General features: G+C 32.8%; 1 protein-coding gene across 10 annotated transcripts in view; it reads left to right on the forward strand.

The window, feature by feature from the left end:
- Nucleotides 1–19,033, forward strand: part of LOC130445947 (eukaryotic translation initiation factor 4E transporter-like) — a 45,468-nt gene that overhangs the window by 12,734 nt on the left and 13,701 nt on the right. For 6 of the 10 annotated variants that reach the window (XM_056781876.1, XM_056781874.1, XM_056781875.1 and 3 more), the window contains exons 2-10: nucleotides 2,017–2,194; nucleotides 5,577–5,857; nucleotides 7,740–8,037; nucleotides 10,463–10,859; nucleotides 11,109–11,322; nucleotides 11,612–11,838; nucleotides 12,859–12,939; nucleotides 14,463–14,775; nucleotides 17,247–17,495. In XM_056781876.1, the coding sequence (XP_056637854.1) occupies nucleotides 2,017–2,194; nucleotides 5,577–5,857; nucleotides 7,740–8,037; nucleotides 10,463–10,859; nucleotides 11,109–11,322; nucleotides 11,612–11,838; nucleotides 12,859–12,939; nucleotides 14,463–14,775; nucleotides 17,247–17,495 (2,238 nt within the window). Of the gene's footprint in view, nucleotides 1–2,016; nucleotides 2,195–5,576; nucleotides 5,858–7,739; nucleotides 8,038–10,462; nucleotides 10,860–11,108; nucleotides 11,323–11,611; nucleotides 11,839–12,858; nucleotides 12,940–14,462; nucleotides 14,776–15,046; nucleotides 15,269–17,246; nucleotides 17,496–19,033 lie in introns of all 10 variants that reach the window. The other 4 variants (XM_056781868.1, XM_056781866.1, XM_056781867.1 and 1 more) reach the window with 1 other exon arrangement.

Raw genomic sequence — 19,033 nt, forward strand, 5'->3', positions numbered from 1 at the left:
AGTCAATACAGTTGTGATATAGTGGTTAACAAGTAAGGCGGCAGAATTTTATGAGGAGGGTATTCAAAAACTGGTGCCACGTTATGACAAGTGCCTAAATATTCACGGAAATTATGTAGAAAAGTAGATTAAGGAACAGGCTTTCATTAAAAAATAATATTATTGCGATATATTTGCACTTAATTTTTAATTCCAAAACTGTACTTACTTAAAAAATATGCTTCGTGTAAAAACTTTTGAAGTAATGGTTTGTTTTCACCGAGAAGTGAAAATCTGAAATTTTGCACGACTATGCATTTGGTTCTTTTTAAATATTCCAAAAGAATCGAAAAGCCTTTGAAATCCTTTCATGATTTTAAAATGGGCTTCGATTCTTACACAAGAAGTGGAAACAAGAGAATAATCAGATATAATTTCTATTCCTTTCAAGAAATCGAGATCTCTATAAAACAATCAGAAAATGATGCATGCATTAAATGGATTTTTGAAAAACTGAATTCCGGTTTTAACAACGCGAATTGAAAATTACTAATGTCCGACTTTAGGTATTTAGTCACTTACTTTCGCTGAAGAAAATAGGAGTCGCAGTCTAATTTAACTATATGGTCTATAAACTTTGTTCAGTTTAAGAGAATGGTTCGGCGGACGAGTGATTTTTCAATGAAAAAGTTATTTTACTGAAAAAACAATAATTTTTCCTTTTAACCGAAAAATATTTCGGAAGCGTTTGTCCCTACATTTGTCTGAATTCGATTTCCACAAAGTTATTTTTCGAAGTTTGGGAATAGAAAGTAATCGGAGAGGGCCAAATCAGGTGGATATGGCGGATTAGGAAAAGAAGCGTATCCCAGGTCGGAACAATAGCGGACAAATGGCGCAATGACGTGGTAAAACTATCTTTCAGCAAATGCTGTTATTTGTTCTTGGTGGTGAAAACGTATCAGATAATAATAATTGGGTCAAATGATATACCCACATTTCATCTAATGAAACATATCATTTTTCCCCGACAACTCCATGGTGAGGAGACAGGGCGAACATCGTATGGTGTAAGGAGGTAATGCTTGTGGCGCAAGTTAACTCGCAATTTTCGTGGGATAAAGCACATCCATACATTCAAGAAACATTTTAACGTGATCTGACTCCTTACTTGTACATTTCAATACACAACTTTTCAGCAAATAACGATCGGTCAAATATAGACAGATAATCTACTGGACTACTTCCTTTTTCTTACGACGCCGCCTCTCTACGGAGGCTGGCGATCCAAATGGCTATTGTCGCACGAGAAACTGCAGCTCTAAAAATTTCTGTAAGCGTTTGTCCGAGCCATCTGCGCAAGTCTTTCAGCCATGAATTCTGTCTACGGCCGGCCGACCGTTTTCTTTCGATCTTCCCTTCTATTATCGGTGAGAAGTTACCCATTTGCTGTAGAATCTCTATGTTTGTCTTATGTTCCGTCCAAGATATCCGCAACATTTGCCTGTAGGCATACCTTTCGAACGCATCAATTTTCTTCTCTGTGGCCGTATCCATGGTCTAACTTTCGCATCCGTACAGAAGAACAGGAAAGATATAACAGCGAAACATTCTGGTCCGGAGTTCCAGGCTGAGGTTGCGGTTGGCTAGAAGTCTCCTCATGTTTTTCAGAGTTTTCCGCGATTGCTCAATTCTTGATATGATTTCGAGTTTTGGATCGCATTGCTGGTCGACGAGCGTGCCCAGGTATCTTAGACACTTGTTGAATAATCTCTTCATGGCGTTTCTTTGTATTTTTGAGAATACCAATAGTTTGGTCTTGGTCGTATTCATATAAAGGCCGAATTGCTTCAAAAAATTATCAAATTCGGATAGCAAATTATAGTAGTGAAATTTTGTTTATGAACTCGCTGATGTGTATGGCATATATAACCGAATAAAAATTTTTACTGGGTGTTTAGGTTTAAATGTACATGGAAATATTCTATTAAAAATAAATATAATGCATTGTTGATAGAAGTATTGCTTTATTTACAGGAGATGAACAAGTCGAAGGAATGAGTGTATCTGACGTACCGACTGAAGATTTTGCCGACCCTGCCATTTTGGTTATACGAGAAAACGTCAAAATTAGCTATTCAAAGGATGAGCTGTTGAAACTACGCGAAGCTCCGCTTTCTAAAAAGAAACCAGATTTCATTGACCCTTCAGAAGTGTAAGTATTTTTTTTTTCAATTTGTATGTACATATATTTGTATCAAAATATTTTCGAACATTGTCGACTAGGTATTTATATGGTTTATTATTATTGTTCCAAACTACATTTACTATTACGCTTCAGTAAGTTTTGGTTTTGTATAAAAAATCATTTTTATTTTCAACGTTATCCAACTTGGTGGGACTGAACTTCTTTCTTTACTTAATGCGTTTGGTTTTTTTACAAATCTTCAACGACGTAAACTTTCAAATACAAAAATTCTTCAGTTATTATACGCCAAAACTGTATTAATGCTACTCGACGCTCTATGGTATGCCTCAAATTTAATAATGACATAAGTACACTATTCATCAACGATGTCATCAGAACTAACTCAAACCAATGTAAAGAATGCTGTGCAAACAATAGTAATCAAGTAATCAACACATTAAACATACTGCAAGGAAGTAAACAGTGATCCTAAGATAAACTCGCCGAGAACCGTAACTCACCTCCATCATACCATCCCATTTATTATTCGATAATAGATTGTAAATTTGTAAACGAAGAAAAAAATTCCCATTAAATCGACCCAATAAATTTGTATACGAGGATATATTGAAAAATTCTCAGCCTACTATAGAACCAAACAAACTTTCAATGTCAAATTATTTTATTACTCAACATATTCTCCTCTTAATTGGATACATTTATTACAGCGAACCTGCAACGTCTCTAGACCTTTCAAAAAAAAAAAGTTTCTCCCTGCTCTGCGAACCAGACCTCCACAGCTTTTATTACCTCCTTGTTGGAAGAAAATTTACGACCTTTTAAACCTTTTTTCAGTTGAGGAAAAAGATGATAGTCGGATGGAGCCAAATCTGGTGAATAAGGGGGTTGTTCTAGTAATTCAAACCCTAAATCACGAATTTTTTGCATGGCAACATGAGATTTGTGTGCAGGGGCGTTGTTCTGCAAAAACAAAACACCTTTGGATAGTTTCCCGCGTCTTTTCTCGTTAATTTTTTCCTGTAGAGTGGTCAGTAATGTCAAATAGTAATCTCCATTTATTGTTCTACTTCTGAAGAACCTGAGTGTCGCCATTCCACCGATTATTGCTTTGTTTCTGAATTGTAGAAATGTATCCAAGTCTCATCCAAAGTAACAATTCGGTTTATGAAATCTACATCGTTTTTAAATCGAGCACAGATCGAACGCTTGCACGCTTTTGGTCAACATTCAAACATTTGGGGATCCATTTTGCAGTAACTTTTCTCATGTACAAATTAACGTGAACTATATGATGAACGCGTTCGTATGAAATATTCAGTGCTTCAGATATATGTTTTATTCCAATTCGACGGTCTGATCATGTCTGAACTGCATCGATATTTTCGGGGACTGACACAGAAACTGGCCTTCCAGATCGGTCATCATCTTCAATGGAAAATTTACCTCTTTTGAAGCTTGCAGTCCAATTTTTCACGTTCGCATACGAAGGACATTGATCACCAAGGGTATTAAGCATATCTTCGTAAATCTGCTTACGTCTTAACCCTTTTAAATACAGGTACTTGATGATGGCTCGATACTCCAATTCTTCGATTTTAACAATTTCGGTGGACATCTTTTTTCTTTTAATTTATTGCGTAACTCTGGTTTACTTTTTTGACGTCAAACTTTACACTGACACTTCTAATAAGTTATTGTTCATTGCTATGGTAACACAATATTTTGTTTATGCATGGATTGGTCTAGGCTAACTAGATATCAATACATCCTGGTATACACGAAGCGAAAATGTTCATTTAGTGAATTATGAGTTTATCTCATGTTGTCATGCAAAAAATTCGTGATTTAAGGTTTGAATTACTACAACACCCCCCATTAATAAATTATCCAATTAAGAAAAGAATATGTTGAGTAATAAAATATTTTGACATCGAAATTTTTTTTGGTTCTATAGTAGGCTATGAATTTTTCAATATATCCCTCGTATCGTAATGCTGATTGTAATATTTTATATGAAACTAAGGATTCTCTTCGAAATTGATAAGATGCGTCCAACAGTAATTTGATATTAAAATGACAGTTAATCGATGAATCAGTTCCAGAACATCTAATGTTCGAACACGTGACGACGTCCTTCAGAAAGTTTAAATATCCCTCGCTAATTGTATTTTAGAGTTATGGAAATATCCTTAATTGAATATGTAATAAAGGGTGATTTTTTGAGAGGTTCACAACTTCCTATTAAAATCAGACAGAAAAATCATTTTGATACAGTTCAACTAGAATTTTTCTGGAAGATAATTTTTTGTTATTAATGTTTGAACAAGATTTCGCTAGCCCTAAATTTTGACATTATTTTATAGTTCCTTTGACTTGTGCACTTCTACTTTTAAAAATTCATAATACAGGTACACTTTCATTTATGACTTATTTCATCCTTCGACCGTTTCCCCGGACAACTACCTCAATAAAACAATATTTCGACGTCGACCAGGGAAATTCCAATGTCTTCTTTCAAATTGCCTTTCTTCCATAACCACCTTAATTTACTACCGGCGTGCAATTAACTTTATCCTCTTCAACCAACATCTACTAAGTTTAATTTTACATTTCGTATTCACTCAAGTTTTTTTGGAGACTTTCGCCCCATTGTAACTTCATTGCATTTCTTTAGAATGTGAGTTTTAAGTAGTCAATCAAACTTTGATTATTTTGTTACACCTTCGCCATCTTTGATCTTAAGGCTCGCGCCCATAGTCTCTCAATTCATAGAGGAAAATTTCGTATTTCGAGGTTATGTTTTTGACGTATCTACATCTTTTTTTTGTTTTTTATTTAGTTACTCTTTTATTTTGGTGGTTTTCATTGCTTGATATTTTTTCGTATTCATATGAACGTTTCAAATCCTGTACTGTAGCTCATAATAAGTATTTTTTGAATGACACAATGTGTTAACATTGAATATAAGGCATTGTATCAATAATTACCCTTCTCGAGAATAAACATTCATTATTGTCTTATCTATGTGAGCAATTCATTGTGGTTATTTCTCATCAGCAATTTGTAGGCTCCTAACTATAATTCGATGAGACTTTCTTTTTTTCGAAGTACGAAATCGTGAACTTTTATCATTAATTTTTTTCAATTGTTTATTCATTCGGAATCTCACAAAACCATTCAAATGCCACAGACTCAAGTCTGGAAGAATTGACGCGTTTAGAGTGAATAGCTTTCACGGATTATTTTTTGTTAACATACTACTATTAATTACATTTCTCAAAATGATTACTATTATTGTATTTAGTTTTGTCCACCACTATTACAGGGTACATTTTTCAAAGACCTTTCCACTTAATACTCTATATTGTAGCTTATTTAAACATTTTAGTTGCCCATCCATCTGGGATACCGAAAAATGGGGAATTGAACGAAAGAAATCAGATACTCCCATTGAGAACGGTCCTCGATCTAGTGGCGACGGCCCTTCGGAGCATAGGCGACGACCCGGAGATCCTAGGGAACGAATTCGCAAAGAAAACGATGGAATTGTTTTGTCACCTCAACGACGCAGTTTCAATTCCGGCTGTTTTGTACCAGTTAGAGGCGATGCTACACGGAATAATCGATCTCATAGTCCATTAGGATCCAAAAATGAACCCTCTCATATGGGTAAGTTTAGAGTTGATAATAGAGTATGCAATTTCTTAATATCATCATAATAGTTGGAATTTCCGGAACCGTTGGTGATATAAACATCAATATTCACAATTATAGTGTCTAGCGCCAGTTTTGACAACAAGTTGTGTCTTCAAACATTTAAGTTCTATCTAAATATGTACTGTAGTTTTGCTGTACCTATTCAGAATAAGATAATACTGATTTACTGCACTATTTAATATTATTTCATCAAATCTACCCCCCTTAGAAACCCAATTGATCCGGATTAAAGAGGTCCTTCCTCTTTTTCTTTTACTGCCTGCACCTACAGTGCGTTGGCTATTATCTTATGGTCAGACATCTATTTATAGCGGTATGACACAGCTCACCAGTGTTATTCATGCCATTTGTTTTCGACCTACGCCTCTCTTTCCTTATTTGATCAATTGGGGTATTGTATATCTTTCTCCTCTAAGAACATGACCCATGTATTCAACCTTTCGCACCTGAATCAAGTTAAACAACTTTCTCTATCAGTCCCCGCTCTTCTTAGTACATCTTCGTTCCTCACTCTGTCTGTCCATTGTAAAGAGCTACCATAGTTTAATTTTTTTCGTTTCTGTGTGAATATCTCTCTCATCTGGCTTTCATCTTGTACTGGTATCACTGGTAGGTCAAATAAACTTGGCTATACTTATGGAGGAATAGTATGACAGCACTTCACAATATTCATCCATCTACATTTCATATGTCTCTGACTTTTTAACAATGAGAATCAGAAGTACTCGAATTAGCCATACCAAACATGAAGATGTTTACCTCATGCAAATAATATTCCACCATAACACAACAACTTGGTTCTAGACTTAAGAAAAAGATCTATTATCCTCCAAAAAACCGAAATTAGATCAAAATATCAAGAACCTCAGTTACAACCGGAATATTTTCATTTAAAATCAACATAAAACCAAGAAGTTAAGGAAAGTAATATAAAAATGTCTAAGATGTAAGAAACTTTTTCTTTTCTTAAGACTTAGTCTTGTTTCTTCTATTATTCAGACTCTTGAGAAGTATATATCTGTCTTTCGTGTCATCTCTTGGAAATTCGGTCGGCCCCAAAGCAGAACAATGAGCGACACTGCGACATTGTCGCAGATCGAGGAAGAGCCCTACAGAAAGATTGGCCCTATGTAAAATTAGGTTACACTAACGCGCAAAAAAGAAATTTTGCGTGTTAGTAAAGGCCACTTGACATGATACAAGACAACGTGTAATGCAATGCAAGACGCAATATTTCTTGATCAAAAGCATGCGCAAATGAGTTTCTATACTGCTTATATTACGTTTTATTTTCTTTGAGGGTTTTTAAGAAGTTTCTTCATCCATTCTCAATTAATTTTTCTATGTTTTCTCGACTAACGCTGTAGCTAAAATGTCCATCAAACTTCAAAAGCAAGGCAGATGCAGATATAATTATTGACAGTGTTTGAGGTTAGGAATTTGCTTACTTTTACTTATTGAATTTTTATTAGTGGCAACCATGATGCAAAGACAAGAGACACGTGACATGCAATATTTTAACCTAGCTAGAAATTGCAAGCAGTTTCTTGCTTTTTGTCTTGCATCTTGTCATAATTATTTTTTGGATATGTCCTATCACAAATTACCTGTATTCAAAGTAAAATGCTCAAATTTTATGCGGCTTCGAAATCATTTGAATATGTGACAAATATGTCATAAGTTTGCAAAGTTCAATTGAATGGAACTAGGTGTAACAGATACTGTTAAAGGAGTTAAACACCGTGAAATAGATAATGTGAAATGAGTTAAACATAATGTCATTTATAATAATACAATAAGTTTGTATGTTGAATAAATTATTTCGTCTTCTTAGGTATGAGGGAAATACAGTCAAATACTAGACGAATTGGAAGTGGTAGAATTCTTCGTGATCCATGGGACTTCAATGATAAACTTGATTCAGGAGACAACGAGTACAGTTACAGAAGTCAACAACGTAACAATAACAACGATCGCGATGACAAGTTCGGTGACAAATATGAAAGGAGAAGTTTTGGCAGAGATTTTGATATAACAAGAGACAGAGAAAACAATAATAAAGATGCCAGAAGAATTAGTAAAGGCTTCGAAAGAAGGAGGATATCAGACAGAGAACAGGAAGAACCAGAATGGTAAGTAGTGCATCTAATTTAATTTGAATCTACTAAAACCCCTTTATGATAGAAATTTAAATAAATCGATACTGTTTTCAGAGTAGAAGGATTCCTTTTCTTTTCTCAGTTCATCGCATTTCAGTTCGTAGTAAATTTCATTTAAAGTCCAAAATCCCAAAACTAAAACTGTCCTAAACTAGTTGGCAAAGACTTTGTTCCAATTTATATCAGAGTGTATAAAATCTACTTATCACCTCTTATATTATTTTGTCTCTTAAGTTTTGTTAAAAAATATTCATAATTAGATATGGCTTTATTGTTTTTTCAAAATATTCTCCATTAAGATCAATATGTACACTTTTGCATGCGTTTGAACCAATTGTCGAAGAATTTTTTCCATTCTGATTGAGGTACTTTCATGACATGTGATTTGAACAGATATAAAGAAATGTTGACCTCACAATGTATTTTTGATCTACGGAAATAAGAATAAATCATTGGGTGCCAAACAAGGACTGTAGGGCAGATGACAGCTCAAATAGCACTCGTATCACAACACGTTCTGAGACAGTTCACCATTAAAAATGACAAATTTCATGATGACAATGTCCAATTTGGCATATTCACATTAGTGTTACCATATCTCAAAATTTAAGTAGCAAGCCTCGAATTCAACATTATTTGTTTTTGTTCTTTAAACGGAAAAACAACTACTTCCTGGATAATTCCGCGACGAATATTGAATTACATCTCCTCTAAAGAACGTGATGTCCCTAGACCTTTTTGTCGATATTAATATCCCAAAAGATTAACAGTATATACATTAGGATGATTCATTTCCGAAAAAAATGTTTTTTGGTGCTCAAGCAAAATATTTTCTACATATAGAAGAAAAAAATCTCACCAAGTTTGAGCTCTTAATATCAATTTTAAGTACTAATAAAGTTTTACTAGTTAAAATGAATTTAAATTTTTTTTCAATATTCTAATATTTACTTACTTTTTACAATAATGCAAATAAATTTGATGAACCTTGAGGGGAATTTTATCCTCTTCAAAATCGCCAGATTTTTTTAAAAAATTTATTCTCGTATTCGTGAAAAACCTCTAAAGCGATTTCAAAGAACATAAAACTCCCCACAAGGACCATCAAACTTATGCTTGACCATCAAACTTGAATTATTGAGTAAATGTTAGAAATTTTTTTACATAGTGAAACTTTATATTTAAATTGTAAGTACTTAAAAGAGCTCAAGCTTGATGAGAATTTTTTTTTCTATATGTAGATTAATATATATATACATATACTAAAATTTTGATATTTTAATAAATTTTTATTCTTGTGAATGTTCGCTCTTATTTCTAGAACATAGTCAATAGTTGCATAATCATATATAGGAAACAGACAAGTTACATGGAAAAAAAACAACAGAACAACTTTTTTAATTTCTTTATGATATAAATACAAAATGACATAATTCTTGGAACACAGCTTTGTAGTAGTAACGAGTAGAGTATATTTTTTAATAGATACATATTTTATAGAATGGAGTGAATGTATATTTTTTAATTGGGCTGTTTTTACTCATATTATGACCTTTCAATCTACCTCCTGGTAGCTTTTCTCTTCAGTATTGGTTTGAAGGAATTTCATATAAATTGTATTACTGGATAAGTGAAACGACTCTATGTAGTCAAAATGATAATGCAATATTAAAAAACAGACAGAATAATTCGCAACAGTTCAATCAACTATTAGAGAACAAGTACAAACTGCTTTTGGACAATTCCGAAAATGCGCAGATATTGGAGGTGATTAGGAGCCCTACGTTTTAGCTGAAGTTTTTAACCTTGATTAGTGTTAAGTCAGTAGTAATAAACCCAAGGTGGATTTTTCATTGTAGTAAAAATTGAAAATTATAGTTGACAACTGAATTCGAAATTTGAGATGTATGGGGCACAAATTTTCCTAATATTTTTTTTAAATATTTGCCATATAAAATACATTTCACTGAAAAATAGTTTTTTTTCAACATTAGAGAATTTTCAAAATTTAAATTATGTTAAAAGTTAGTCTTTTGCCAACCAGGGCTAAACCTTAAAAATTGAAAATTGGAATTAAGAATTCTTTTCTGTAAGTATTACTGTGCTGAGTCCATTCTACTATTCCTTTTAATCGTGAAATGAATTGTTCTACCTCAACAACTGGGAAATTATATCACTTTGTTCTGTTTTGATAACATTGTTGTGGTTTCCTTATCGTCAATTTTAATTAGTTGTTATCTATTATATTTATATCTTACTGCTATTGTTTATGTTTATATTTTGCACTGAAAAGTTAATGCTCTGTATTAATCATTTGATTGCAACCTATTTTTGTCTAGCACTCTCGATTATATAGGAAATATTATTTAAATTGATTTAAATAACACTAACGTTTTAGGTTTTCCGGTGGTCCATTATCTCAAAATGATACGATCGAATTGCGAGGTTTCGATGATGAGAAACCCACTAGAAAGAAACTCAGCCCACCAAATTTGAAGCGCGCAAAGGAGGTTAAGAAAAAAAGTGAACCAGTACCGGTAACCAGTAACGGAGAAGAAAAAAAAGAGCAAGACACTCGTACGATATCTGAACAAAATGTTACATCCGCCCCGCCGGTCGGGGGTCAAAATGATAAGAAAGAAAAGCCCGACAAGCCTGCAAAAGACGAGCTAAAGGACAATAAAGTTGACACTGAAAAGACTGAAACAGAAGGCGTAGTCAACGCATTAGCCGATGAACATTCGTTTAATTTTGACGAAATCTTGAAATGTGAGACTATTCCTGGATTATTGACGGTAATTACTGTTCTTTACCTCATTATCTGTCAGTTTTCTTAAATCTTTCATATAAAATTAGTTATATAAAATTACTTCTTAGGTTAAATATTTTGACAAAAGATATGCAAATTTTATTATCCCAAAATGTTATTTTCTACATTGTTCAGTTACTTGAGTAATTATAGAGTTTAATCATGTCTTAAATATTGGAACAAAGTGAAAAATATATATTGTGGCGCCATATTATTTTTTATTGTCTTTGAATAGAATGGTATTGGAACCGATGGAGACAATACAAAATCTCGCTTTAGTCGTTGGTTTAAGCAAGAAAGTCCAGAGAAACTAGAAAGTCGTCGTTCATCCTTACACGAAGATCATCATATCATCAAGCATTTGTTGAAAGACATAGGAGAAACAAGTGTAACCATTCCTGGCGATTCTGATGCGTATTTTGCACCTATCTCTCCCGCTGGTAACACTGGTAAGAAATAAATTACAATGTCAAAAGTTAATTGATGATTTATTGTAACAATTAACCGGTTTTTTAATAGTTTACTTATTTCTTAATTGTTTTTATCTTGTACAAAGGCGTAATTTATCTAATAATTATCCATACCAACGAAAATGTCCAAAAATTAAGCAAAGCATGCGACAGCTAAAAACAAATGTAAAAAACAGTATTAAATCGATACTATTCAGTAACTTATCTCTTAAATTTTGATAATTATAAAATATAAATTTTAAACTAACTTGAACATAACTATCCTCAGGAGTAAAGAAAGAAATTCAACCACAATCTCAACCGATCAATATCATGGAAATATTGCAGAGGGGTAAGCAGCAAGCTGAACCGACTAAGCAATCAATTACAGGGAAGATACTCAGCCTAGATGAATTGGAAGCGAAGATAAGGCAAAATGTTGAAGCAAGTACTGGTATATCTACGAAACATCATCAAAAACCTGATGAAGATATGGCAGCAGCTTTCAAAAAATTAGTAAGCTAACAAAATATTTTTTCGATAAAAATTTTCTGAATTCCGAGACTTGTCATATGAAGGTTATTTGATAGCAATCAGTTTAAAGACTTTCTAGATACAAATTATCCATGTATTTTTATGTATAGTTTGTTTCGGATATCAATAGTCTCCGAAATGTTGACCATCTGTCGCCGATGTGGTGAATACATCCTCGATTCGTAGCAAATACACTCACTTTCTAGATTGTTCCAACTTATTATTTAGCGTATAGAGGCGAATTTGTCAAATTCCAATTTTGACCATGCTTCCTTTATACCTTACCTTCTACTCATCTCAAATATATAACACTTGTTCTAAGTCCATTGTTAATGAGATACTCATGCCAAGTCTCAATCTACCTAGTAGTACTATATACTACTATATTATTCCATTTAATTTGGACAAATAAAAAAACAAGTTTTTTTCTAAAATCTTAGCTTCTATCATTGACTTACTACAATCAGATTAAAGAATATATGTATGATAGTAAAGTATATCCCCCTTTGGAGGAAATGACTTCAATAACACGTCTTGTCATTGACTCCACTAGCTTAGCGCACATGTTCTTGTCTTCATCAAATTTAGAAGGATGCTGAAGAATCTGCTGGATATTATCTCGTCTCAGTAATTCATCTAACAACTCTTTATTGATATCACTGTACAAATAAATCTTTTATCACTGAAAATAACCTTTTTCCAGTCATCACCAATGGTCCATGCTAAGCGTCTTTCCCTAATTTTCTGATTTTTTTTGTTTTGAAACACAATGTAACGTTTGACCGATACGCAGCTACAATCACAACTGAACTAATGTCATTATAGAACCAGTCAAATGAATTTTTATGATTAAGGTAAATACGGTTTAGGACATCACCAGCAATCGCAGAAAAACATATTTATCCCAATTAATCGGAAGAGTATATTATATGTCATTATTACAAATACTGATAAATTCATTATCGGTGATTGAATTAACAGTATAATATTTTACATTTTCAGTTAGAACAAGCACAATCTGGAGGCCATCCTGCATCTAACAGCGCATCAATGAACAAGACCCAACCCATGAGTTTACTAGAGGTAACTTACTGTATATGTTTCTAAACGTTTCAGAGAGACTTACCTATTTTTGATACATGAAGTTTCTATTGACCAAATAAAACTTACAGATTTTAGTAAAATCAAACAGACTTCCTGGAAGTTTTGTCTGAAGTAAAGAATTTATTTTTCCACAAGTAAACAATCAAAATGCTTCATGTATTATAATGTTAGAGAGTATTTGTAGTAATTGTTTACTAGTTTATCCAAAAGTAATCTGGTATGTTTTGGTGAAATAAATATATAAATGGTAGAATATTTGTATTCCACATTCTAAGATATCTCGTCTTGACTTTTGTAAACCAACATCTCTGAAAATTTAGTTTTTCTTTGTGTCGTATTTACAATTATACAGAAATTTACACTTAAAATTGTGGAATTGGATTGAAAACAATTCTAATGACTTAGTATAATTCACAGAAATATTTATCAACGTCTATTCATCACTATCGTCATCATTTGAGTTAATAACAAAAGGGTTAACATCAACATTTGCATTCAGATTTTAATAACATGACCAATTAATTTCGTTTACATTTAAATTGGAATATTAATTCTACCAAATTTGCGTTTATTATAAATCAAAGTTTTCAGATCAGATATTCATTATTATATTGCATTTATCCGAACAGTATCTCTGGCAGTAGTACCCATAATATCACCGACATACTCTTTCAAGTTTAAACGCTGCCAATGTCTCTTGAAGATCAGTTTTGCTCTAGCTTTCGTATAACTAAATGTGACGATTCAATAAATATTCTTGAATTTATTTTTTATCAAATCTACACAACCTCTATTTTGAGTATCATGTGTATCATACAATTTCTCATCAAGATAAATAACAGTTTCACTTTTCATACTTATTATGTCCAATAAATAAATTTGTCGCCACTTTATAAAACAGTGGGAATCCAAAATTGCATATCTTCAATTAATCTTCCAGAATTTAAACTCCATCTTGGAGAAAAGTCTCCATAGACTTGTGACCCATATTGGATATTAGTTTATTCTAAATTAATTTTTTTTTCAGTACAATCAAGAGTAGGTATCTTTTTTCTTGATATAACTTGTATTCCTTTTTCATCTATTAATTCAATTAGTTGGCATCATTTTTTAATTCAGGAATAAATTTCAGTACAATGTCTTGATTATCCAAATATTTTGGGCGTCATAAGTACTTATTTGTAATAGTTATTTAGCATCACTGATTACCTGCTAACCTGTGGAATCGGCTACCAAGGCACGTCTTTCCCGAATACTACAACTTACTGAAATTCAAGATCAATATCCACATGCATCACCACACGGCAGGCACCACTAGAACTACTCAAGTATAATAGGGTTTGCTTCTGATATAATCAAAACTTACTATTTGATGATTATTTATATAGTCGAGACGAAATATCTTTGAACGCACTTTACATTAAAATTCGTAACAAATCTTAAATTCTAGAAATGATTTCATTTGTGATCCAATTTGAAATTGATTTTTTTATCCTTTGTAGATGTTGAATCATTCCCAACAACAAGACGAAGCAGCTAGATTGTCCGCTACAACTCCGCATCTTCTTGGCGCATCCAACATAAATATGGGAAACATTCAACATCACGTTTCTAATGATCTCACAATGAAATTGCAACAAGCACAATTTCAACAGCAACAACAACAGAAGCAACAAATGGATATGCTCAATAAGTTGATCAACGCAACAACGTCTGTCCATCCTCAACAATTGCGGGCGTCTCCATTGCATGATTTAGTTATGCAACAAAGCAGAGATTTACTGAATCGACCTGAGGCACAGGCCATACTTCAAGGTAAGTTTGGTTATGTTGATATTTAAGTTTTGCTACCCTTGATATTATTGAGGTGAAAACCAACCTGGTGAAGATTTTTTCAAATAACTAAATTAATATAAAGATATTTAATGAGAAAAGGAGAGGAAGTCATGTAATTCATTTGAATAAATGTCCTTGTAACTGATATGATTTGATATTAAAACAAATAATTATGTTGCTAAAATAGTGTATATTAACCGATTGTATACGATCATAATTTTTCATATGATACGCTATTCTTTGAATGAAGGTCTGAAACGTGGTGAAATCACCACTCAACATCTTTACCAACAGTTGGCTAATCCAGCTTTACAGCCGAGACATAGGGAAATGTTAATGACTATCTTGAAAATACATGGAAACGGCGGTTTTGGTCCTAGCCCGAGAGTGCTTAGTCCGGTACCGCCACCACATCACATGTTTCAACAACAACAGCAACAACAATTAAGGGTATCGCCTCTACCACCGAATGGTGAGTTAGTTCTATGGCAGTTTGTGTATTCTTCGCAAGACTTTATCAGCCTGATGCACTTCATGTGGTTGAATGGAATTGTTGAAATTTTAGTTCTGAAATAAAAATCGCCAATAAACACTGTTTAACCTATAATTGTTTTTAGAAGACGTTGTTGAAAATTAACATTGTTTTTGCTTTATTTTTATATTTTTCCTATTAAACTAACCTGTTTTCATATATGATAATACAAGAAATTAATGATCTTATAATCGCTCTTAAAATAATCCGTTTTCAAAACCGTTTCACAGATATTTGAATAAATAAGGTTTTCAACTCACTCCTGTAAAGAGTTGTATCTCCATTATTCAGTTTTAGAAAAAACGTATACCAGAAGTACATTCATTTTTGGATGTACTTTTAGCTTTAGAAATCAATTATAATTCTGTAGTTCTTTAGAACAAATATAGGTTAAGCGGAGGTTCATCGTTCCCTAAGATCATCGCGATTTTTATTTAAAAGGAAAAAAACCTTATTGCTCTTGTGAAAAAACTGTATTTCCAGCTTTTTGTCACTGCACGTTCTGCTTTTTCCTTCTCTATTTGTTTGAGCTTATTTCAGTGATATTATTCTGATTCTTTGTCGCTTTCTATAATGCATGTTTGAAATTAATTTTTTGCTGAAACTGTAAAATGTTTTTACATGCAGCATATTGTGTCTCTCCAATTATGCCAACAAGTCCTAACACGTTGACAGTACCTGGTGAGTTGCCGTTTTTATCTCACAGCTGATTTTTTGTATATGTTTAATTCTTTTTTAGTTAAATAGTCATATATTGTGTGGAAATGATTTTTATAAAATAATTGTTTGAATACCTTGTTACTTTCGATTATTTTTTTCAAATAACATTAAATCCAAATGTACTTAATAGACAAAAATGTGCAAACTGTGAAAATACAAAAATATGATATTGATTTGATATTTGTATTACCGTTTGCTACCATTTTGTTTTCAGGTGAATTATATATTTAAAAAGAAATTGAACAAAAAAATTATTTCAAAACATATAATATATAATAAAATCCAAATAAAAATCAACCCAAGAGCTCAAGAAGTTTTAATATAATATAAAAAAAATAAAACTTTAGTCTTTGAACTTGTTGATAAACTTTCTTGAAAAAACTATTAACCTTTCTAGACTGTCATAAGAGTGTCTTTGATTCCGCCAGATATCATCTATCTATTCACTCAAATATTTCCGTCTCCAATAAAACTTTCTTTTTTCTATTTTCATATTTGCTGACCTGCACCAGCTCACTACGGAAATTTAATTCAAATGAAATTTTCCATTGTTTTTATCATTAGTTAATTTTTGTTATGTTTTGATAAAAGATATTTTTGTTATGTTTTGATAAAAGATTTTCGATTGTTGTTATTGCTTATTAAGGTAAAGTGAATGTGAACGTGAACTTTATTCCGAATAAAATGGTTGACTGCCTCGTCAGTTTCTATAGGGGTTATCCTTGCTGTCTTCTTTGCAGTTTCTATAATTAAACCGTTTTTACTGACAAAAATTCAGATATTTAATTTACTTTACTAGTCCTACGAGGACCAAAACGGTCGATAAATTATTAGCTTCTTCAACAAATATTATTTATAGTTTTCTGGAAAGTAGGTATTATGGGCAATACCTCCATTCATACTATTGTTAAAAAACGAAAATCACAATAAATTATATGGGGGATGATTATACACTATACATACACATACACTCGAAAATTGCTTTGAAAGCTTAACGAATGAACCATATTCAAAAGTATTTTTATTTATGCTTTTGATTTGGAGTAACGAGTAAAAAATCATTGTAATAAAAATGTTTTAAGAAAATATTCAACACAATTTAGGTGCCCATTAATATAGGTACTACTTTCTGATAATCGTGTGGAAATTTAAATACTGCTATCACAATGTATCTATTTATCGATGTATTTTTATTTAGCTATGCATCAAAGAATTCCATCACCAAGAGAATTACAAGTCCATACTCAAAACATTCTGCAACGAGCATTGATCAAGAAAAAACTTGAAGAACAACAAGAAAATTATCGTAAAAAGCAAGAGATGCAAAGAGGACAAAGTCCAAGTAATAACGCTAGTCAAACTCCCTCTAAGAACGTTCCTTCTCCTACTCCATTGGCATTCACACCAACATCAGTACTAAGAAAAATGACCGCAGAAAAAGAAGAAGGTAAGTCTATTTTATTATCGAAATAACGGTTTCTAAACTAACTCAAGAAGCTAGTTAGTTTAAAGATTACAAATTGAAGGAGTCTTGATGACAGGTAATAGTTCAATGAATATCTTCTGTACCACGATTATTTTGGAATTGAATTCTGATTGAGCCGGGCGTTTAGTAATTCAGTTGTTGTGTTCGTCTCTATTAAGGACAATCCATAAGTCGCATTACAATTCATGGAGACATGTTTACCTTCAGTATCTGAAGACGATAACTTGGTTATCGAAACGTGCGTCAGACAGTGTAATTGCAAGTGTTGGTGTAGTGGTTTCGTTAACCAATTTATTATCAGTCTACCTTCAGTATCTGAAGACGATAACTTGGTTATCTAAATGTGCGACAGATAGTCTAATTGTGAGTGGTGGTGTAAACAGTGTATTCTTGTATGGGGTATGATGATATTGTATGGGATAAAATGCTATCTGCTTCAACAATCACTCGAGAGATGGTGTGTCAATGAGATCTGAGCATAAACCTCTCAAAAGACCACCCTAGCTCCATTCACTAGGAGGAATAAGTAGATTCCAAAACCCCTCAGAATGAACGGGGTCGAACTACCCCTTAAGTCAGATATTAAATATTACATCACTCAATAAGTCGTGTGACTGCCATTATCAAATCCATGTGACGTTTATAAAGTACCAACTTTCAAAAGACTATTTGTAAAATTTCTTGACATTTCGAATAGTCAGAAAAAACTGACAGCCATTTAAGTGAAGCTACTTTTGTTATTTTCAAAACATTTTCGCTTGGCTTCAAAAGTATTATGCGGTTTGTTCCATCAAAAAGAACCATTTGTTATTGGTTTGCTGAATTTAAACGTGGTCGTTCAGACACCGATTATGGTGAACTTTCTGGTCGTCTAATTGAGGTGGTTACTCCAGAAAACATGTAACAGTTCTCAAATTGGTTATATCTAATTGTAAATTGAAATTGTGTGAGGTAGCTGAGGCTGTAAAAATATCAGATGAAACATGGATCCATCATTCACTCCGGAATCAAAACGATTATCATCTGAGTAGACTGCAGCCGGTGAACCACGTCCGAAGCGTCCAAAGGCTCAACAAGGAAGGTTGTGGCTTAATTATTTTGGAATGAGCATGAAATATTTTTCATCGACTAGTTCCAAAAGGGAGAGACAATCAATAGCGAATACTACATAGAGTTATTGGATCGTTTGATTGCAAAAATAACCACTGTTTCACCAATACAATGCATTAACTCACAAGGTGATGGTAACGATGGTTAAACTGAACGAATTACACTTCAAATTGCTTTCTCATCCACTCTAGTCTAGATCTGGCCCCCAGTGACTACTGACTATTCGCTGATCTCAAAAAAAATGGTTGTCGGTAAGAAGTTCATCGCAAATGAAGAAGGAATTGCTGAAAATGAAGCCTATTTAGAGGTAAAAGACAAATCTTTTCACAAGCACGGCATCGAGAAGTTAAAGAAGCGATGGAATGATTGAATTGCTCTTAAAGGGGATT

This window comes from Diorhabda sublineata, chromosome 6, assembly GCF_026230105.1.
Source record: "Diorhabda sublineata isolate icDioSubl1.1 chromosome 6, icDioSubl1.1, whole genome shotgun sequence".
NCBI lineage: Eukaryota > Metazoa > Arthropoda > Insecta > Coleoptera > Chrysomelidae > Diorhabda > Diorhabda sublineata.